Source organism: Tamandua tetradactyla, chromosome 21 (assembly GCF_023851605.1).
Source record: "Tamandua tetradactyla isolate mTamTet1 chromosome 21, mTamTet1.pri, whole genome shotgun sequence".
NCBI classification, from domain to species: domain Eukaryota; kingdom Metazoa; phylum Chordata; class Mammalia; order Pilosa; family Myrmecophagidae; genus Tamandua; species Tamandua tetradactyla.
The window spans coordinates 55,546,787-55,570,513 of record NC_135347.1 but is presented as its reverse complement, the minus strand read 5'-3'; the positions used below and the strand labels follow the sequence as shown (position 1 = coordinate 55,570,513).

General features: G+C 38.6%; 1 protein-coding gene across 4 annotated transcripts in view; it reads left to right on the top strand.

Moving 5' to 3' along the window:
• Positions 1-10,360, top strand: part of IQGAP2 (IQ motif containing GTPase activating protein 2) — a 312,092-nt gene extending 301,732 nt beyond the window's left edge. For all 4 annotated transcript variants that reach the window (XM_077139395.1, XM_077139392.1, XM_077139393.1 and 1 more), the window contains 5 exons: positions 2,030-2,242; positions 3,884-4,044; positions 5,782-5,919; positions 7,723-7,831; positions 9,421-10,360. In XM_077139395.1, the coding sequence (XP_076995510.1) occupies positions 2,030-2,242; positions 3,884-4,044; positions 5,782-5,919; positions 7,723-7,831; positions 9,421-9,534 (735 nt within the window). In that variant the 3' untranslated portion in view covers positions 9,535-10,360. The remainder of the gene's footprint in view (positions 1-2,029; positions 2,243-3,883; positions 4,045-5,781; positions 5,920-7,722; positions 7,832-9,420) is intronic.
• The last annotated feature ends 13,367 nt before the right edge of the window (positions 10,361-23,727 follow it).

Genomic DNA, 23,727 nt, shown 5'->3' with positions numbered 1-23,727 from the left:
GTTATCCCAAAGAACAATCTCACTTGGAAGTAAGGAACTTTATCTATTCCTCTGTTCAACCGAGCTCAGCCCTTTTGATCACGGAGTACCAGTGAGAATGAAAGCGAAAACTCAGCCCTGCATTTATGCTGAATGTAACTTAGTCCTGGGCTTGGAAGATAACTCTGGGTCTCTGAAAGCCTCAGAATGTTCGTCATAAGCTTTACCACGCAGTGGATAGGTGGGAAAATTGGTTAGGAGATAATCTGGTTCATAGGATGTAGAAAAATACTTTTCCTATCTTATGTATTTGCTAACTGAAAGAAACAAGTGTCGTCACACTTTGGAGCTGTGATCCAAACGCTTCAGAAGCAAATATCTGGAACCCACTGGGTCAAGGCACCGTTATCTTGGTCTAAGTTACTGAAGTTTCAAAATTCTGCATTAAAATTTTTATCAGCATCTTTTAAAATCCATCGTTGTTCAGTTCTGAATTAATTTCAATGTCGTTTTTGTTTTAGCACCACGGATGAACACTCCCTAAAGAAAACAAAATTGTCTAATTAGTTACTTCCAGCAGATACAGATAATTTTCCTAAATCATTCTTAATTTAATCCATTGCCAACTAATCCTTCTATCAAGGTTTTCACTTTTTTTTTTTTTGTACGCTGTATGGGGGGGGTCCCATTTCATTCTTTTTCCATGTGAGTATCTCGTTATTGCAGCACCATTTGTTGGATTTTTTTATTTGTTTGTTTGTTTTTTGGGGAAGTGTATGGACCGGGAATCGAACCCAGGTTTCCTGCATGCCGGGCATGAATTCTACCACTGAACTACCCTGTCAAAGTTTTTAACAAAAGAAAATATCAAATTATCTGATATTTTTTAATGGATGACTATTTTTTAAACAATGTTAGTAGAATATCAAACTAATTTTGATATTCTATTTTTTTTTTTACTATTCAAACTAGTAAAAATAAATTTACTATAAGAGATTTTTAGTCCTTATTGAATATTTCATTTTTATCGCCCAAATGTAATACAGCGACTAAGAACACAGACCGCTGGGGGCAGGTCCTGCTGGCCACCTCCTAGTCATGTAACCAGCGCCTAGACTATTTCTGAGCCTCGGTTTTCTCAACTATAAAATGGGAATAATAGCAGTAATACCTTCACAGATGAGATTAAATGTGTCAAAGCCAGTTGAGTAGGTAAAACAGCACCTGGCACACAGTAAGTCCTCAGTCATGCTGGCCTCTGCCATTACCGTTTACTGCTGGCCTTGTAAACTGTCCTCGTGCGCATATGTTGGCCTGTATAATGTTACTGTATCTGACAGTTATAGCCTCAGGTCTCACCAGTTGGGTTAGTCTCCCACAGTGAAATGAACAGATCACCAGTGTCTTTTTATTATTATTTTCTTGAACAAGCTGTCAAAATAATATTCATTAATTTCATTTTATCATCACATATTTGATAGCTGATGTGCCAAAATATTCTTATGTCTTTCAGTTCAAAGAAAGCAAGTGAGTTTTTCAGAGTTGGTAGTTTGAGAATGATGCCATTTTCAGAATTGCAGTCTCCGATGCCCCACGGTCTGTTGGATTGGCTTGTGAATCTCCATAAATGCGGCCGAAGTGTGACAGGGTTATTCGGATTCTGTATGCTCAGGTTCTCAGAGCCACATTTTAATGTAGAAAGTAGTTTTGGACTCTCCAGACATTGAAGCCTGATCATCCAAGGGAACCACAAAGCAGCAGTTTAGCGCTATGTCCATTACTGACGCGATGTGGCACCTTGGCAGTTAATCGGCTGTTTAGAAGGTTGCCCGAATTGGACTTTCCCTTTACTGCTGTGTTTCTCAGAAAGGTGAAGTGATTCTTTCTAAAGGAACTGCTTCGAAACACATGAAAATCTTGTTCTGGGTCTCGTCCTTTGGCTGTGGCTTGAGGACGTCTTTAATTTTGACATTCACTTGCTTTGTGTAGCTCCTGAACAGGTGAGATGAAAGGTCAGAGAAAAATCAGCATCTTAATATTTCTTTTTCAGGAAATAAATCACACAAAAGACATGCTGAACCGTGAGATCATGGAATCCAGAACTCCAGAAGAAATGAAGCATAGCCAGTCAATGATTGAAGATGCTCATTTGCCTTTTGAGCAAAAGAAGAGGAAAATCCAGAGGAATCTTCGGACATTGGAACAAACTGGACATGTGTCATCCAAAAATAAATACCAAGACATTCTCAATGAGATTGCCAAGGTTTTTTGAAACCATTTTCATTCTTCTTCACTTAGCAGACATTTGCTGGGCACGCTGTGAGGCAGTGTAAGGGATTCGCAGATGTACAGGCATGGTCCTTGCCTCTGCAATGTTACACATATTCAGAAGTTTCCTAAGCAGTTGATGATGACTTGTAACAGAATAATCACAGCTCCCCCAAGTCATTAGGAGAGTTGGAACACACCAGAAAATAGATGATGTGCAGGAAATGTAATGGACAAGTTTAGGCTACGCCTTTCAATGGTACTTACTAGTTTTCCAAGGACACTTTTAGGAGGTTCTCTTCTAAGTAGTACTCAGGTGCTCTTAGGACCTGTCATTGAGGTGGTGACTCTATGTCCCTGAGAACTTGTCTCCAAGCAGTTTAGCCTAAATGCAGACTTAAGTGTTACTTTCTGTTTTCTCACCCCGTATTTCCCACTTGAGAAATTTCCTGAGCAAAGGATCTTAAATTAGTGCAGGGACAAAGGAAACATCATAGGAAGTGGCTGAGATCTGTTTGTCAAGGATAAGGAAATATATATTTAGGTTAAAAAGGACATTTCATCCTTTTTACCAAAGCATGCATATTAATATGGGTCTACAAGTTAAAGGCAGTTAAGTAATCAGAAAAAAAAAAAAAACGTGCTTGCCTTCTGAGAGGGAAATGCACGCAGCTTTGTCCCTCCGTGGAAACTTAGTCTATCCTGGCTGAAAGCTTATTCCTCTGAGCCTAGAGTGACTTAAGGGAATGACATTTCTTTCTACAGCTTTGGGTGGAAAATATTTCTTTTTGGGAGTATGAAGTAGAAAAATTTATTCCTTTCAAAAGGAAAAAAAAACTGTTATGAAGGTTTCCATCAAAATTAGATTGTTTAATGAAGACTATTAAGGTTGTGTGTGTGCATAAAGCTATATTTAATATGTGAATATATATATAGATAGATATGTAAAGATAGACATAGATCTCTGTATCTATATATCCACATCTATAGCTATCTATGGATATCTTTAGATTTCTGGGGAAGTGATTTTTAATTAGTCCACAAAGGAAACAATTAAACATCCAACATTTTCTTAAACATTTTTCATAACTTGCCAATTAGAATTGCAACAAAATCAGTCTTATATCTTTATGCTTAACCTTTGCATAGCCTTCATAAACTGTAAGCAGCTTAAGCAATTTTATATTCTAGGAATCTACTGAAATCCCAGTCTTGAGAGCCTACTGTTTTAGTAAACCTTGAGAAATATTGACTAAACAGTTTGTTGTTTTAAACTTATTTCTAAAACTAGTGCAACAATTAAATATAAGCCTTTTCAGTATGAAGGTGTTCTTCAAAGGAAATGTTCAAAATATTCTGAAGACGTTGCATGGTTCCTGTTAAAGTCTTCTGTGCCCCCTTTAAACATCCTTTGTCCTTAAACAAACTGTATGATTATTCTAAAACTACTTCTCTGGTTTTTCATCAAGAAAAAAAAAAAAACTAAACCTTAGCAAGTCTCTTAAAATGAAATATGGACAATTTCCAGTTCTGAAGTAAAAAATAGTTACCATTTGATCTTCTTCTTGCCCCAAATTGACAACATTGTAAAACAAATTTCTCCTATTCATATCTTGGCTTTTATTCATTGTTTTAGGATATTCGAAATCAAAGAATCTATCGTAAACTTCGAAAAGCTGAGTTGGCAAAACTTCAGCAGACCCTGAATGCACTTAACAAGAAGGCAGCATTTTATGAGGAACAAATTAATTATTATGACACCTACATAAAGACTTGCCTAGACAACTTACAGAGAAAGTAAGTTAAAATAGTCTCATGTTGGTTAACAATGTCATCAGTTATAAGAGCTATTAATTCTTCTACTGTCTCAGGCTCTTGGGTCAGATTGGGTTTAAAAGTAAATGTTTTGCTTTATTTTATAATTTAAAATTAGATGCTCAATTTTGTTGCTTTCTACTATGAACTAAAAAGCCAGAAATTAATTTAGAAACTTTTTAATTCCCCCTCAGCATTGGAAGTAGAGTGGCTTCTTCTTTTTTTTTTTTTTTTAACATGGGCAGGCACCAGGAATCGAACCTGGGTCCTCTGGCATGGCAGGCAAGCTCTTACCTGCTGAGCCACTGTGGTCCACCCTTGAGTGGCTTCCTCTTGATGCTTTAAACAAGTAGCATTAAGACAGGGGAAGCACTTTTGTTATTCCTTGTGTCCTTTTTGGCAAAAATGTTCTAAAAACACTGTTATAAGGATGGTATATGGGAGTGCTATATTTCAAGTATTTTATGCATGAAATTTCTGTAAACCTACAACTTCTCTAATTAAAAAATCATTAAAACTAAAAATTCTTGTGAATATTTATAATAAACGATATTTTATATGTTTATATTAAATAATGCCAAATATTTGCTAACTGTACAGAATGGCTTAATGATTTAAAATTGTGGGATTTTTAAAAGTCATTGGCACAAAAGGCAAAATTTGGCAGTTTTTCTTATGCATTAGCATATAAATTATAGGTTTTCATATGTAGTATAATCACTATTAATGAATGCTCATAATTGTTCTCGTCAGACTAGTCGGTATTTAATCAAATCTTATTTACCAATTTGATGTTTTCAGGTAATTCTTGAGTAGTCTATTTGGCCATAGAAAATAATGCTGTATGGAAAAATTAATTATGTTATCTAAGAAGATTTGGTAAGGGGAAATAACCAAATATAAGCCTCATTTATTTGTGCTGCAATGGTTCTGAATTTGCATTCATTTTCTTGGGGCCTGTAATTTACTTTTACACTATGACTAGAGTGGGGATGAAATTGGTCAAGCTAATTTTCAATAGAAATAAGATTGTTGGTGATTTGCTTTACTTTAAAAAAATATAACTTTAGGCTTACAGGGAAGTTACAAAAATAATACCTAAATATTATATAGAACCAATATACCCTGTCACACAGATACCCAGATTTATCAACTGTCAGCATTTTGTGACATATATCATTTTTTTCTGTCTGTCTGCCTGTCTGTCTGCCTGTTATCTAAAGATTTGAGAGTAGGTTGCATACATCATGTTCCTCTAACATAATTCTGTCAATGTGAGATAATAATTTGTAAATCACCTAGAACAGTGCCATCTGCAAATAAATGTTTGCTAAGTACATTAAGCCATCCTGTTGATATCTCTATTTAAGAGTACACAATTCAAGTTCATTGTATCAAAAGTACTTGTGAAATTACCTAAGATAGTGATTTATTTCAGTGTGCCTGAGAAATGGTTAAGATGTGATTTTTATTACAAATATCAGTCTGCAATTCATACTTTAGCCTCTTGAAAAATAGCTTTTCCTGAAAACAGTTGACTAGTAAGGTTTTATCACGTAGGGAAGGTGGTTGCCTACTATCACAAAATGAAAAGCTGTACCCTTACTGCCGTGGAGGCCAGGTCTGAACAGTGGTGCATTCGGGGAAGTGTGGAGTCTGCTCCCGGGAGTGTCTCAGTCGGGCATGATGATGACAGATGGTTTGTTCTTATTTCGTCAGGAATACTCGGAGGTCAATTAAACTAGATGGAAAGGGAGAACCCAAAGGACCGAAGAGAGCAAAGCCTGTGCGATACACCGCAGCGAAGCTGCACGAGAAGGGAGTTCTGCTGGACATCGAAGACCTCCAGACAAGCCAGTAAGTGTGGCGCGGTGTCGGCAAGGACACCCGGGCCGGCTGAGTGTTCCCACAAAGTCTGCCTCTCGTTTCTTCAGTTTCCTGCAGCCTATGACTATCAAAGCTTCCCTTTGCTGAAAATAGCATTTTTGTGTATCTCCCTAAAAGAATTTATTTTATTAACATACTTACAATCATAGTATTTCACTTTTTTTTGGATTAATTGGCTAAATGAATGACAAATGTGATGTGTTTTCTATAACTAAATACAAATTAAAATTTTGGAAAGAAAGGCAACATTGTAGTTATTAGAATAGGATTTGTTCTCATTTATAATTACAATGGTTTGTTATTACTGGTATAGAGAAGATATCAATTCTTTACATATCTATCTATTCACCTTAATAAGCTCTTACTAATTTTAACTGCCTTTATTATGGCTATGTGGATTTTCTAAGTGGGCCACTCTGAAAATAAAGATCCCAAACTACAAAATAATAATAGTAGTAAACTTATCCTTGATTAAAGATGACAGGGGGTAAAAGAATGTATAATAATCTCTAGTCTTTCCCTATTGGTCATATGAAATGCTGACCACTGAGTGATTGTGTTTCCCACAGCTTGTCCAATGTGTTCAGATTTGTGAGCTTTCCAAGTTCCCTCCAAAAGAGCCGAATCCTAGCATTCAGAGTGAAGAATTCTCTTTCAGACTCGGTAGATGACAGTTGTCTACATTTGCAGAACAATTACTGACTTCATTTCCTCGTTGCCATAATGAAGTGCCACACACTGGATGGCTTCAAACAACAGAAATTTATTGTCTCATAGTTCTGGAGGCTAAAAATCCAACACCAAGATGTCCGAAGGCCCATGCTCCCTCTGGAATAGGGAGGGATCTGGCCCCTGACCCTCTCCTGGGTTCTGGTGGTGCCGGCAGTCCTTGGCATTCCTTGGCTGGCAGCAAGCAAATCTCTGCCTCAGTTGTCACATGTTGTTCTCCTCTTTGCCTGTGTCCAGTTTTATTCTTATAAGGACACTAGTCATTTTGATTAGGGTACACCCTAATCCAATTAGGCCTTATCTTACCTCCTTCTGAAAGGACCCTATTTCCAAATAAGGCCGTATTATTGGAACTGAGAGTTGGGACTTAAAAACACGTCTTTTGGGGAGACAATTCAACCCATACCAATATTTTTTTCTAATTCCAGAGCCAGAGAATTGTGTGGCAGCCCCTCCTGGGTCAAAGCCATTTTTGACAGTGCCCTGTTAGTATATATATGGGGAGGAGAAGATACAGAAACCCTGCGCCATAACCCCATGCCAGGCCCCAAGTGGTCCCTCCCCACCTCAAACTCCTGCCTGCCCTCAAGGCCGGCTTCTCTCCAGACCATCTACCCATGAAACCTCTTGACTATACCAACTAAGAGAAAATGCCTCTTCCTTTTCAGACTTTCTGTAAAAGTTCTGAAATATTCAGCTGGCTTGTCAACAGTACAGATCCATATTAAATTCTCTTGTTCTGTAACTCGTATTTCTCCAAGTGTATTTGATGGTCCATAAGAACAAGGACCAATCTTGCATTTCTTTTGTAATAAAGAACCTGCTGCGGTGCTCTGTGAGCTACACTCTCAACAACAGCCATCTGGCCTAGTGTTTGGGGAAGAGACCATGTGGGAAAGATGATGAAAGGTTTTTGAGGACTTCCTTAGGATTTTTCCAATAAACCATTCACTGAGAATGGTGACTTGGAGTTTCCATTAATTTGTTTCAGGTTTCAGAGTATATTCATAATTCCACATGTGTAAATGTTCCTTTCTTTATTAGGTTTAAAAATGTTACATTTGATATCATATCTACTGAAGATGTGGGCATCTTTGACATACGATCAAAATTTCTGGGTGTTGAGATGGAAAAGGTGCAGATTGATATTCAGGTAAGTTGAGATTTCTGCAATCGGAAGCAGGTTTATGGTATGGCTCCCCCGCCTTGCACTCTTCATGACAATAATGGAATTCGGCAGAATACCAATGCAAGCCTTATTTGCCAATATTCATTTTTTTAATGCTGACAGATTTTTTAAAGCTGTGATTTGTCAAATTGTTGGAATTTAAAGTGCTTTTAGATGATAAATCTTGAAACATAGCAGTTCTCCTAAGGCATGTTTTTAGTTTGAAAAATTTAGACAAGATAATATAAAAGTATTTAGAGCTATTAAATAAAAGCTGGAAAATCTCCTTTTGTTAGGAACTTGCATCTCTTTCTAAGACTTTCCCAGAAGAAAAGGGAGTCTCCACTGTGTGTCAATTGATGGAAACATTCTTGACAAGCACATCTGAATAAAATAGGGATTTAGTTAAGTGGATGTGATTGAGAGGAAGCTGGTAAAAGGCAAAGTTTGCACAAAGAACAGTCCTAACTTTTGCCAGTGGCCTTGCTCGCTGCAGACACCAGGCATTAACATTAAGAACCAAGAAGTTTCCCGAGTTAAAACAAAAGAATGAGACCTGTTAGTTCAGGGCAGTTCAAGGACGTAGCTTCTATTTGAGAAAGGTGTCCTGTTTCGTGTTATTGTGAAATGTTACTGATTAATCTCACACATATGGCTGGTGTGATTAGAGACTTATTTTAGGAAGAGAGTTGATTTCCTTTGTTGATATGTTGGCAACAGAAAACAGAATGAGAGACTAGCTTGAGAATCAAGGCCTGTTCTCAATAGAGGGACAGAAGCATCAGGAAAAAGTTGCTTTTTGTACAGTGGTCCCCAAACTTGGATCACACAACTTCATCAGTAAATAGGGTGAGCACTTCTCACACTATATTTATATCAACATATAAATAAATACATGTTATATATTTATTTATAAAGTATATATACTGCTGTATTCTAAAATATACTTTATAAAAAGTGTACAAATTTTAAAGTTTAAATAATGAAAAATATATAAATTAATACAAGTTGTAATATTCTTCTTGCTGCCCAATCAATTGTCTTGTTTACCCCCCTTGAGGAAACCCTGCTGCTGTAAAGGATATAGCCTGTCTGGTTGCAGTATGTGGGTTTTGAATTTTTCCATTAAAATTTGACATTCTAACTGCACATCTGATACTAGCTTAATGATAATGATTTTCATTCAGACAGTCCTTATCTATTCCTAAAACCTATTTTCTTTCATGTGGGTGACTGATTCTCAGAGTGCTTGGGAACTTGTTAAAAATGCAGTCTTGGGACCATCCAGAGCCACAGAATCAGAAAGTCCTGGGGATGGAACCCAGTCGTCTGTGTTTTAACTCGCCTGTTGTAACCAGAGGAATCGGAGGCACACACAAGTTTCAGAGTCCCTGATCTAGGTCATCAGGTCAACTGAATCTTGTTTTTGCAAAAAAATAATAATAATAACAATAATAAAGTCTAATATGTTTTTGAAATATTTGAAATGTCTTCCCAGTACCTGCCCATGCAAAAAAAAGGAAAAAAAGTGAAATGTCGAAGTTGAGATCTAATGATGTTCCTTATAATTACAGGATTTACTTCAAATGCAATACGAAGGAGTAGCTGTAATGAAAATGTTTGATAAGGTGAAGGTGAATGTAAACCTTCTCATATACCTGCTGAACAAGAAATTCTATGGAAAATGAAGTGCCGGAAGGAGTTTCATGGATTCTGTATCACCTGAATTGGGAAATGCATTTGCTTAGTATTTTTGTTTTAAACATGATTGAAGTCACTGCTTATAAGTGTGTGATTTTTTTTTTTAAAGACAAAAACTGTTCTGAAGAATGTACCCATGTGCCTTTTTGATAATTCAGTACGACAGTAGAATGATACACAAAATGAACTAATGTAAACACTTCCACATTGTACTGTGGTATAGGTACTCTGATTTAAAACTTTAGACATTCTGTGATCGTTTTGCTTTTAAATTAGGGAGAAAACAAATTACGTTGACTAGGGACAAATATGTAAACTTATTTTCTTATGAAAGATTTTTAAATGTCCCACTTGAATAATGTAATTCTTCATGGATTTTTTTAATCTGTGGAGAAATGAAAACTTAATTATTTGTAATAAATTCTTTCACCAGATACTAAGTTTTAAGCCCTCTCTTCTAGGAGTTGTCAGTTTTAAAGAGAACTTTTGTGCAATTCAAAATGAAGTTTTTATAAGTAATTGAAGGTGACGATATAATAACACTTTGTGTATAAAAGTATATATTTTATGTGATTTATTCCGACTAACTGAACGTGCACTACTGCGTCGCATCAGGACTGTCCCCAGAGCCTGGACGTGACCAAGGAACAATGTAAACAGCACAGGCTGCCACCTCCCTTCCACACCACTCTTGAATACTTCAATTGTGCCTCTCAAGTTTTTGTAATGCAATAAAATTAGTATCTAGATGGTTTTTAAATGTATTTGTTGGAAATCGTTTCATGTAAAATAAATGTTACTTAATTACATTAATTTGGTTTTTAAATTGTCTTAATCAATCCAACCCATCCAGTGGTTCTTAGTAGGGCTTATCGGAAAAACGAAATAATGCAGCTACAGCTGTGTACCAGTTAGGGAAGAGAGTAAGCTGCGTAACAAAGAGATGCACCACTAAGTGGATGAAACAAGGTAGATGTCTGTCTTTGCTCAGCAGCTCAAGGTCAAGTGAGCAGGTCCATGACATTACCCAGGGATGCAGACTGGCCAGTTGGGGGCTCCATACTTGTCCCTGATTCCCAGCTAGCAGGAAGGGAGAAACAAGTCCAGGGCAATCTTGTTGAAGTTGCACATGTCATTTTTGCTAATACACTTTTGGCCAAAACTTGATTACATGGCCACAACTAGCTGCAAGAGAGCCTGGGAAACAGGTCCTAACTCGGCAGCAGGCTCCCAGTTCAAATGCAGGGTATAGGAGTGGTGATCCAATTACATTTTTTTTTCTGTTACTTTTTATTTTTATTTTTATTTTTTTTTAACATGGGCAGGCACCAGGAATCGAACCCAGGTCCTCTGGCATCGCAGGCAAGCATTCCTACCTGCTGAGCCACCGTGGCCCACCCTGTTACTTTTTAAAGGGAGAGTAATTCATGGGGAAAGTCGAGCAGTAAACACCACAATAGTAATCCAGACTCAGGGTGGAATCCCCCAACACTGTGTGTTACACTTGGTCACTCAACTGGCTTTATTTTCCGCAGGGACTACAAAATACTGAGCCACTGGGTTACCTTATGCATCTTTGGCAAAACATGGGATCCAGTTGTAGAACCAACAGAATTTGGAAAATTTTAATTTAAAAAAATAGAAGCCACTACGTAAGTGATTTATTTCGAGCTTATACATTTTTTTTGTTTCGTATTTTTTTCTTTTTTCCTTATTTTTTTCTTTTTCTTACATTTTTTTTTACAAAGAGGTAAATAATACCACATATTATTGTTTCAACAGCTTGTAAGTTTTTAATGTATTTAGCCTTAATGTAGATTTCTGCAAAAAGAATCAAATAAATATCTAGGCAAATTTCACCTTGAGAATAAACCTCCCTCTCCCAAGTGGGGAGCAGGAGGCAGGGGCAGTAGAAAGTGGGTTAAGCTTCCTTCTTCATGCTCTAGGGAAGGCTTTTACTGGAGGCATATAAAAGGAGCCAAAACTAGTGAGCAGTATTTGGACGCAAAAGTCAACCTCTCACAGTATCCTGAGAAGAGATTGTCTTAACTTATTCCAGCTCCAAATGATACACTTAAATGTCATTTGCAATAATAAAGATTTTTGAGGGAGCCTCAAAGCACCTGAACCATACCAGCACACTCGAGGAAAGTGGTGAACCTTTTCTCTCTCTTGTTCCACAAAATGAGATTATTGAAGAAATTACGAAAGAAGCGTGTGTCCGAGAAAAGGAGCAAGAAGGAAAAGCCAGTGGGAGCAGTAGGTGTTAACAGACCTCAGAGGCCAGCTCCGGTGACACTCCCAGGGTGGATTAGCTCATCCTCAAGTCAGGGCACAGTTGTCCCTTATAACCTGAGACCCAGTGACACCTGTCTGGCTTCCTCCCTAGGGCTCACAGCTCTTTCTCTAGGTGGAATTTTTTTTGCCTTTAAAACACCAAGCAATTAGAGCTCTAACTGGAGTTGTGCATAGCTGACTCCTGTAGTTTGTTACGACTATCACAGAAATGCTCCTTGGTATGGAAGGCTGAGAGAGCCCACGCTCGCCTCACTCCACTTCGGCACCTAGAACTTAAAAAAGTCTTAAGGAGCACTCTACTCTCAAAGGATCTGCTCCTGTGGTCTCCGAAGAAGAGAACACCTACCTTTTCATGCTTTAATATTCTGGAAGTTTGTGGTAAAAAGAGAGCAACACAGTGGGTTCTTTGTCTGACCTGAAACATCTTCCTTACGTCATCATGACCAGAACTACAGACGTGTGTGTTTGTGTGTGTGTGTGGTTGGGCACTAATCATAGTCCCCAGTCATGCTGTAATTTTCACAATTTTGACTATGGTTAAGAAGAGATTTGTGGTATTCCTCAAACATTACAAGAGGCAAACCACAGAACGTGAAAGATGCTGGGGAGCACTGGGTGGTCTTATTTCTGATTGGCCTTATGGCCTCTGCCACTGAAACCAGGACTTAGTAACAGATTAAGGCAGAGCGAGAGGAACGGGACAGGGCAGTGTCTCACTCACTGCTGTAGGCGCCAGAGTCTGGCAGGACTCTTTTAGTGGCAGGCATGGAGGCAGAGGCCCAGAGATGGGTCCTGGCAGTGAATGGAAAAGGACACAGACCCTTCCACCCCATAGCTCCTCAGGAGTTCAGTATTACTTTAGGTTAGTATTTGTGTGAATGGGGCATTTACTGATTATCTCAGTCTAAAAGGAATATCCTCCCAATTCAGTCTCCAAATAAAATAGCTCATACATATTTATGAGAAACATTGCTTTGCTAATGTTTCTCAGAGATTATAAAATCTTTAGATAATAAAGTGCACTGCATATGAAGTCAACAAAATAAGATTAAAAGATATGAAACAAATTTAGGTATCAGTGGCTAAGACAATTCAAATGGAGTCAAGAGACTATTCTGGAGGTTACTCTTTTGAAAGCTTCAGCTAGATATTGCTAATTACCATGGTTTGCCAAACCCCATCTGTTCTAGTTTGCTAGCTGCCAGAATGCAATATACCAGAAATGGAACGGCTTTTAACAAGGGGAATTTAATGAGTTGCTAGTTTACAGTTCCAAGGCTGAGAAAATGTCCCAATTACAAGTCTACAGAAATGTCCAATCAAAGGCATCTGGAGAAAGATACCTTGGTTCAAGAAGGCCAACGACATTCAACATTTCTCTCTCAGCTGGAAGGGCACATGGCGAACATGGCGGTGTCTGCTGGCTTTCTCGTGGCTCTACCAAAAGGAGACTCTCTCCAAAATGTTTCCTCTTTTAAAGGATTCCAGCAAGCAACTCCACCTTCAGTGGGTGGAGACACACCTTCATGGAAATCATCTAATCAAAAGTTACCACCCACAATTGGGTGGGTCACATCTTCATGGAAACAATCAAAATGCTCCCACCCAACAATATTGAATGAGGATCAAAGGGCATGGCTTTTCTGGGGTCTGCCACAGATTCAGACCAGTACACCATCTAAAATTCCTGTTAACCCTAAAGAACACCAAGGGCTGTAATTGAGACTCAACAAAAGTCTCATGTACTGAATTTACTTTCCTGAAACCTACACTTCCAGAGGGTTCCTAGGTCAGATAAGTCCTGAAACCCAGAGAGGCCAGCCTCTCCAAGAATATAAACTAGTCCTGTCCCCCTATTCTATATTGTTGACACCATTTTCAACATGAAAAGTTAGAATAGGCATAGCCCAAATACCCCTATAGAGTAGGAGTAGAGTCACAGGAGAAGGAGTTTGAAAAGATAGGATTTAACAAACAAGTATGACTGCTGAATCACTATAATATTTCTTTTAGCTTCTAGTCTTGGAGCAGCTAGAAGGAAAAACCTGAAAATGTGGAATGGTAATCCATACCAAACTTTGAAATCTGTAACTAGTGAAAATGTACTTTGAAAATTATTGCTTTTTTGTGTGTGTATGTTATATTTCACAACAAAATTTTTTTTAAAAAAAGATAATGAGTCCACTTTATTTAACTGGAATAAAAAATGTACTTTGGAGACACACAAACAAGCTACACTAACTCAGGAAGAAATAAAAGTTCTCAACAAACAAATCATAGTAAAGAGATCCAATCAGTCATCAAAAATCTTCCTACAAGGAAAATTCAGGGCCAGATAGCTTCACAGGGGGAATTTTATCAAATATTCCAGAAAGAACACATCAATCTTGCTCAAGCTTTTCCAAAAATTTGAGGAAAAAGGAACTCTACCTAACTCATTTCATGAAGCTAATATCATTTTAATACCAAAACAGGGTAAAGATGCTATAAAAAAGGAAAACTACAGGCCAATCTCCCTAATGAACATAGATGCAAAAATTCTCAATAAAATATTAGCAATTCGAATTCAACAATACATTAAAAGGATTATATACCATGACCAAGTGGGCTTTATACCAGGAATGTAAGGCTGTTTCAACACAAGAAAATCAATTAATGTAATACGCGCATTAACAAATCAAAAGGGAAGAATCACATGATCATCTCAATAGATGTTGAAAAAGCATTTGACAAAATTCAGTATCCTTTTCTGATAAAAACACTCCAAAATATAGGAATCAAAGGAAACTACCTCATTATGATGATGGGAATATATGAAAAACCAATAGCCAGCATCATACTCAATGGAGAGAGAAACTGAAAGTGTTACCCGTAAGATCAGGTACAAGACAAGGATGCCACTGTCACCACCATTACTCAACATTGTGCTAGAAGTTCTAGCTAGAGCAATCAGGCAGAACAAAGAAAGAAAAGGCATCCAAATTGGAAAGGAAGAAGTAAAACTCTCATTATTTGCAGATGATATGATACTATATCATATCCATATGATACTATACTTGGAAGATCCTGAGACATCTACAGCAAAGTTACTTTAGTCAATAAACAAATTCAGCAAGGTGGCATGATATAAAATTAATACACAAAAAACACTAACATTTCTATACACAAGAAATGACCTAGCTGAGGAGTCAGTTAAAGAAAAAATGCCATTCAAAATAACAACTAGAAGAATCAAATACTTAGGAATGAACTTAACTAAGGATGTAAAGGACTTGTACACAGAAAACTACATAACATTGCTAAAAGAAATCAAAGGAGATCTAAATAGGTGGAAAGACATTCCCTGCTCATGGATAGGAAGGCTAACTATAGTTAAGATGTCAATTCTCTCCAAATTGATCTACAGATTCAATACAGTACCAATCAAAATCAAAAAACCAATCAAAAATCAAGCAATATACTTTGAAGATTTGGAAAAGCTAACTACCAAATTCATCTGGAAAGGAAAGAGACTCCAAATAGCTAAAGGAATTCTAAAAAAGAAAAACGAAGTGGGAGGATTAACACTCCCTGACTTTAAAACCTATTATAAGGCCACAGTGGTCAAAACAGCATGGTACTGGCACAAAGACAGAAGCACTGACCAATGGAATCTAATTGAGAGTGCAGAAATAGACCACCAAATCTATGGTCAACTGATTTTTGACAAGGCCCCCAAATCCTCTGAACTGGGACAAAATAGTATTTTCAATAATTGGGCATGGAAGAACTGGATATCAATAGCCAAGAGAATGAAAGAGGACCCATATCTTACACCCTACACAAAAATTAACTCAAAGTGGATCAAACATCTAAATATAAGAACTAGCACCATAAAGCTTCTAGTAGGAAATGTAGGGACACATCTTCAAGACCTAGTAATAGGAGGTAGCTTCCTAAACTTTGCACCCAAAGCACATGCAACAAAAGATAAAATAGATATATGGGAGCTCTCAAAATCAAATCCTTCTGCACCTCTAAAGACTCTGCCAAAAAGGTGAAGAGGCAGTCAACTCAATGGGAGAAAACATTTGGAAATCACATATCTGACAAAGGTTTGATTTCCTGCATATACAAAGAAATCATACAACTCAACAAAAGAACAAACAATCCAATTATAAAATGGGCTAAAGATGTGAATAGGCATTTTTCTGAAGAGCAAATACAGATAGCTCAAAGGCACATAAAGACATGCTCATTTTCACTGGCTATAAGGGAAATGCAGATCAAGATCACAATGAGATACCGCCTCACACCTATAAGAATGGCTGCTATTAAACAAACAGGCAACTACAAATGTTTGTTTTAAAGTAAAGCTTTACTGAATACCACAAACACTGTGGCAGGACAGCTAATGACTCCTACTGTTTAGTGCCAGCAACTTCAACCAGAAATAAATAACGAAAACCAGAAACCAATTGCCAAGTGTTGTCAGTATGAAGCTGCAAAATGAGGCTGCCCTTCCTAAGGAACATTGACATATTTATCCTTTTTTGGTTATGGGGATTTTCTACTCTGGGGAACCTGTGCACATTGGTTCTAAAACTAGCAGCAAAAGGAGTTCTGGTATGGACTAACCAGAACAAATGAAGTAGAAATATTTGTCTTGGCTTTTTCAATAAGCACACAGACTTTACAGGCACTTTGCAGTGTATCAGGACTAAACAACACAAACACACCATGACCCAAAATCAGGAATGAATCACAAAAAGCCAGTGAAAACTTGCAAATGTATGAGTTGAAGAAGATATAATGGAATGAATGAAAAAGCTACATTCTGAATTGCATAAACATTCATATCAAAAGTTGTAAAATGGAGCTGAAGTGGTCCTTTGAGAGAAAATTGGTGAAAATTAAGCTAAGCAATCAGTTCAAAAAGCTAGAAGAGTTAATTCAAAGAAAATATTAGGAAATAAAAGTCCTGTTCAAAAAATTAATGACATTAAAATAAACAACAAAACAAAAAGACAGATATTGGAAAATATTTTACAACTTAGATTAATCAAAGCAAAAAAGCTAGGAATAAAAATGCATACAAAACTGCAAACTAGATATTTTTAGAAGAATAAAATGTAGCGTAAATATACAGGGAAAATTTTAAAGAAATAATTAGATAAATCAATCGGGTAAATTTAGAAAATGGCAAGTTGTAGAAGTATCCCTACAGTATGATACTTTTTATACAAATCTTTTTTTTTTTTTGCATGGGCAGGCACCAGGAATCGAACCTGGGTCTCCGGCACGACAGGCGAGAACTCTGCCACTGAGCTACTGTGGGCTGCCCTGTACAGATATTTAAAACATAGAAAAAACAATACTAAATATTTGTGAAATATACAAGTGTACTAAAAGTATAAAAATGGGGATAAGAAGATAACTTGTGGGCAAGAGTGAGATCATAGAAGGCTACAGCGAAATGTGTGTGAATGCATACACATACACAAACATCTGTGGAATATGTTAATGCTGGGTGGCAGTTTCATGGGTGTCAATAATAGACCCTGTATTTTTCTATATACTTGAAATATTTCATTATTGAGAGAAAGTGACAAAACTCTACGGAGTCATGTCCAGCCCTTTCTTCCTCTAAAACAAGGGTTTTCAAACTGTGCTCTCTTCCCCACCCCTGAGACCCATCAGCCCCACTTGCGAGCTTGTTAAAAATGCAAATCCTCAGGCCACAGCCCAGCCCCACCGGATTAGAGACTGGAGGGGGGCCCAGCACGCTGGTGGAACAGCAGCTGATTCTGATCCCTGCGGAGGTGAAGACCCAGTGTCTGAGAAGACTATTCTCAGAGCTATGGTCCGGGGACCATAGCCATCACACTCAGTGCTAGGAGCTGGCCAATGACGCAGAAGCTAATTCCATAGGTGTGAGACGGTGTTGTCCAGAAAGTGACACCTGTGCACACTGGATGCCAAGGCCATTGTCTCTGAAGGGAGATCCAACTTCTTGTGGCTTCCAGGTTAGCCATCCACAATCCTTAGAAATTACTGCAGTGAGGAAGACAGACCTCATTCTTTCCACTCTCCCCCTTCGGCACTGTCTTAGCCCCACTCCAAAGGATACTTGAACCTTCATAATAGGCACAAATAATTTAAGCACGCCATTGCTTCAGCAGCCCTCTGCTTGTCACTGGAGGTACATTCTGTTCTAATAACTAAGTAAAAGGTAATCATTTAAAACTTTAGTAGGGGATTGTGGGAAGGCGGTGGAGTAGGAAGCCCCAAGAATCAGTCCCTCCGCCAGAACAACCTTTGAACGGGCAGGAAGTGTCCGGATCACACACTCACACTGCAGAGCGCAGGAGCGTCCGGGCAGGGCTGGGGGGAAGAGGCTGGTGAATTGCAACAAGTACAGGCACATCGCACCCCCTCTGCCGTGGCTCCCCCGCCTCCCCCAGGCAGCAGTGGGGACCGGACTCTGGCCAGTGAAGCAGCCCTCCAGATGCTGGGCGCCTGCGGCCTCATCCCACAGCTCTGCCTCTGAGGCTGCTTCAGATCACCGAGGGCTGCTCTGAGGGTGGCCACTGCCCAACCCCCTGGGGCAAAAGCAACAGAGTACTCTTGCACTGGTTTGAAAGGATGTACGCCCCCTAGAAAAGCCATGTTTTAATCTAAATCCCGTTTCATAAAGGTAGAATAATCCCTTTTCAATACTGTATGTTTGAAACTGTAATCAGATCATCTCCCTGGATGATGTGATTTAATCAAGAGTGGTTGTTAAACTGGATTAGGTGATGACATGTCTCCACCCATTTGAGTGGGTCTTGGTAAATTTCTGGAGTCCTATAAAAGATGAAACATTTTGGAGAATGAGAGATTCAGAGAGAGCAGAGAATGCTGCAGCACCATGAAGCAGAGAGTCCACGAGTCAGTGCTTTGGAGATGAAGAAGGAAAACGCCTCCCGGGGAGCTTCATGAAACCAGAAACCAGGAGAGAAAGCTAGCAGATGACACCGTGTTCACCATGTGCCCTTCCAGATGCGAGAGAAACCCTGAACTTCATCGGCCTTCTTGAACCAAGGTATCTTTCCCTGGATGGATGCCTTTGATTGGACATTTCTATAGATTTGTTTTAATTGGGTCAATTTCTCAGCCTTAGAACTGTAAACTAGCAACTTATTAAATTCCCCTTTTTAAAAGCCATTTCATTCCTGGTACATCGCATTCCGGCAGCTAGCAAACTAGAACAACTCTTAAAGACAGCAACCTTCCTCAGAGCTACAGAAAACAGTTCAGGGCTGCATGAACAGGACAAGTGCTGAGTCAGGAAAACATAGCTTCAAAAGCCTTAAGGAAGCTTCCAGTGCCCTTGCTGGCGTCCCCCCAGCCCTCCACAACAGGGTGGTGACAGCCTGCCCTCCCACTGTGGGGCCCTGGCCCTATTCCAGAGGGAGCACAGTGGTCCCCTTGTGCATACTGGGGTGCATGTTTGTCCCCGCCAAGCTATCAGGTAGAATTCTGAGAGCCTGAGTTGGGGAACCCACCTCAGACTCAAGCTCCTAGAGTTTGTCCTGAGGACAGAGAAGTCACTTGCAGACAGAGAAACAATGAGATTGGAGCAAAGGACTACCTCCATTAAATGACGCAAAAGAGGCACCAGGAGTGGGCAGAGGTCTATTCCAAAGAGTAGAGGGGGCACCCACTGAAACCCCTGTAAACTGTAAATGGGGAATCCTAAGGCCTCCGTCCAACACAGGCCCAAGAAAAGAAGCAGGCTCCCTGGCTCCAGTACCACACGCTCTCAGATAAGTCAGAGAATTCTGTACTTCCCATTTGCCTCAAGCAGACATGCGTGAGAGGAGGGCTAAACTCTGAAAGAAACCGCCAGCCAAAGCAGAGCCAATTTGCAAAGAGAGTGATAGGTGCTTTTTGCTTGGTTTGTTTGTTTTGATTAGGTCCTGGCATTCAAGAAAATCTCTGTCATATCACTAGCTGGATTTAAGGAATTTAAGGAATAACCCAGGGGTCTATTACAGAGTTAACACTTCAAAATATTAAAATGTACAGCGTGCAACAAAAGATTGCAAAACAAGCAAAGAAACAAAAAATGATGGCGCATCCAAAGGAACAAGATAAAAATCCAGAAACCACAACAGTGAGGACCAGACTTGGACTTACTGGCCAGAAACTTCAAAATAATGAAGCGCAATATACTCAAAAAGAAAAGAAAAACATGGAGGAAGAACAAACGGATACAAGGCAAGAAGGTGTGTGGTACAAAATATTTAAAGTACTGAAAGAAAACAATTGTCAAACAAGAATTTTGTATCTGGCAAGACTTTCTTTAAAAAATGAGGAAGAGATGATGATGAATATGCAATGAAGTGATGATATTGTGAATTACTGATTATATATGTAGAACGGTATGAGCATATCTTAAGAATGCTTGTGTCTTTTTCTTGTAATTTTTTTAATTAAAAAGAAATTCAAAAACAAAAAAGAAACAAAGGTATAGGTAACCATATGGGTAATTATAAATTCCAGTAGTATTGTATCATATTGTTTGTTATATAACTCCACTTCTTGCTTCCTACAGGTGCAAAATGTAAATGCACTAAAAGAATGATAAATCAATTATTGGAAATCAATGTACGAAGACAAAATCTGTAACAAATGCAAGAAAAAGTAGGGAGAGTGGATGGGTATTGAAACAGTGTATCTGTATGCTATTGAAGATAAGTCAGTATCAAATAAAATATGATTGTTACAGACTTAGGATGTTAAATTTTAACACATGTACCACAAAGAAAATACATGAAAATTATATTCAGAAAGAAATCAGAAGGGACTCAAAATAATACAATACAAAAAGTCAAATAAATACGGTAGTAGGCATTAACAGAAGAATTGAGTTTAAAAAAAAAAAGGCGTAAGACATGCAAATACAAAATAGCAAAATGCCAAAGGAAAGTCCTGTATTATCAAATTACCTTAAATATAAATGGATTAAACTCCCCAGTCAAAAGACAGAGATTAGCAGAATGGTTGAAAAAGCATGACACAATATACTGTTTACAAGAGATTCACCGTAAATTCAAAAACATAAGTAGGTTGAAAGTAAAAGGACAGAAAAAAAATGCACCATGCAAGTAGTAAGAGACAGAGAGCTGGGAAAACAACCCTACTGTCAGATAAAATAGACATTTTTTTTCCTTTTTTTTTTATTATGGGAAACTAAGCAAGCTGCTGTAGAGTCTGATTTTCCAAAGAAAATGCTTGCAATGATTGAACTTTAAAACATCTTTGAGTCCCCTTCAGCTTACTAGTTTTTAAATAAATCTGGTAAAAAAAAGAACGGATGAAAGTGGAACAGTTTTTCCCTGGGGGGGGGGGGGTGAATAAGTAGAGCCCAGTATGAGTATGACTCCCTCTAACAGCAGCCCTCCCCACTTTTCTAAGAATAACATCAACAGGAAGGTGAGGCTGAGCTAATCACTCAGCCATTGCCCCTTTCTAGATAGAAAACCCATTTGGTGGTGCATGGGCTCTCTGCAAGTGGAGCGCTTTTCTCTCTTAAAATAGATGTTAAGACAAAAACTATTAAAGGGAGAAAAGGGGTCACTACATACTGATAAAAGGGTCAGTTCAACAAGAAGACAAAACAATTATAAATATAGGAACACCTAACAGAGGAGCCCAAAAATGTATAAAGCAAATTTTGGCAGATATGGGGGAGAAATGGACAGTTCATTATTAATAGGAAATTTCAGTACACTCCTTTCGATAATGGATAGCATATCTATACAGAAGAGCAATGAGGAAACAGAAGAATTGAGATTCTAAACCAGCTAGAGCTGACAGATATGCATAGGACGTGTCACCTAGCAGCAGCAGAACACACATTTTTTCCTAGTGCACGTGGATTGTTCTTCAGGATAAACTGTATATTAGGTCACAAGTCTTGATAAATTCAGAAATACTGAAATCATAGAGTGTATCTTCTCCAATGGAATGAGACTAGAAATCAATAACAGAGGAAGAAATAGAAATTGTCTTGAAGGAGATGAAAATGAAGATACAGCATACCAAAAATTGTGGAAAGCAGCAAAGGCAGCGCTGAGAGGGTATTTTATAGCGCTAAATGCTTACATTAAATTAGAAGAAAGGTCTCAAAGTGGAGCCCTTACCTCCAAACTAGAAGATCTAGAAAAAGAATAACAAACTTAACAAAAAGTGAGCAGAGGGAAGGAAATAGCAAGAATAGAGCAGGAAAAAAATGAAATAAAGATTATTTTTTTAAAAAGCAATACAAAGAATTAATGAAACCATAAATTGGTTCTTTGAAAAGATTAATTAAATTAACAAATCCTTACCTAGACTGACAAAGTAAAAAAGGACACAAATAACTCAAATCAGAAATGAAAGGGGGCATTACTGCCAATTTCACAGGAATAAAAAGGACTATAAGAGAATATTATGAATAACTGTACACCAACAAATTGGATAACCAGATGAAATGGACAATTTCCTAGAAACACACAAACAACCAACATTGATTCAATAAGAAATAAAGAAGTAAAGAAATTGAATCAGTAATCAAAAACCTCCCAACAGAGTGATGCAAAATATATATAATATTCCATGGTGTATATATATATATATATCTCCCATTTTGTTTATGGGTGGCTTCCATCTTTTGACAATGGTGAATAATGCCACTAGGCACGTCAGCATTCAAATGCCTGTTCAAGTTCCTGCTTTCAAATCTTCTGAAGTGGGATTGCCAGGTCATTCGGTAGTTTTATACTTAGCTTTCTGAGGAACCGCCATATGTATTCCTTGTTTTTATATTATATACTGCATTTCATTGAGTCTAAGATACCCTTTCTTGATAGTAACACAACCCTAAAATTGGAATGTTTGTTCTTACAATCAATATGTCAGTTTAATTGGCAGCATTTTTCCTTCCTGTGGTACATAAATTTAAAATGAATATTAAAATCAATAGCATTTTAAGAAAGATGAAAATGTTATACGTTAATAGGGAGTGGATGATGGATCATTTTAATGGTTCACATCTACTTTTGGATATGTTTACCTAAGAAAATTGAGCTGGGAGAGGTTTAAGTAACGTTATTTCGTTGACTAATTCAGTTTAGTAACGTAACAGGTGCTTCCCTAAAAGGAAAGCCTTGGAAGCCTGAGCTGGGACCCCCTTCCCTCGTGGCCTGGAAGAGCCGCCCGGCAGAGGGGCTCGCAGCCAAGCCCCGGCCGCGTCTCCTGCCGCCCGCCTCGCCCAGCGTCCGCAGACGGCCGCGCCAGACCCGGGCCTTGAATGCGACCAAACTCTACAAACTCTTGTGATTCTGCCCTAGGAAGAACGAGGAACGCCTTTAGAGTGCCCAGACCACTTCGCCCTCTGGGCACCGCTGCCCAGGAGACTTCTGTCACTGCCCCGGGCGCAGAGACTATACACCCCGGTCCCGCCCCACCCAGAGAGGTCCCTCTCCCGTCCCAAGACCCGCGAGTGAGTCTAGCGCCCGGCCCGAGGGCTGGCCTTAGGGGCAGACGCACGCAAAGTCAAATTTTGCGAAATAAAGAGAAACGAATAAAGAATATCAACCACTCCGCCAAACCTTAAAAGCCCCTTCTCCTTAAAAGGCAACCCTTTCGCTACAGTGTAAACTTTTTAATTCATTATCTTTAAGTTTCAAAAACAAAACTGACTTTCAAACTTCTGCTGAATACCAAAACTGGGTCACTGTTCTGGGCTTGAGGTCCGGCCCTCTGCGTGAAGCACAGTGCGGGATGCAGGGGGGTCTGACCCGGGGGTGGGTCGCAGGGGTGTCTGCCGGGGATGGGCGCATCCTTGACCAAATGTTCACAGTTATCTTTGC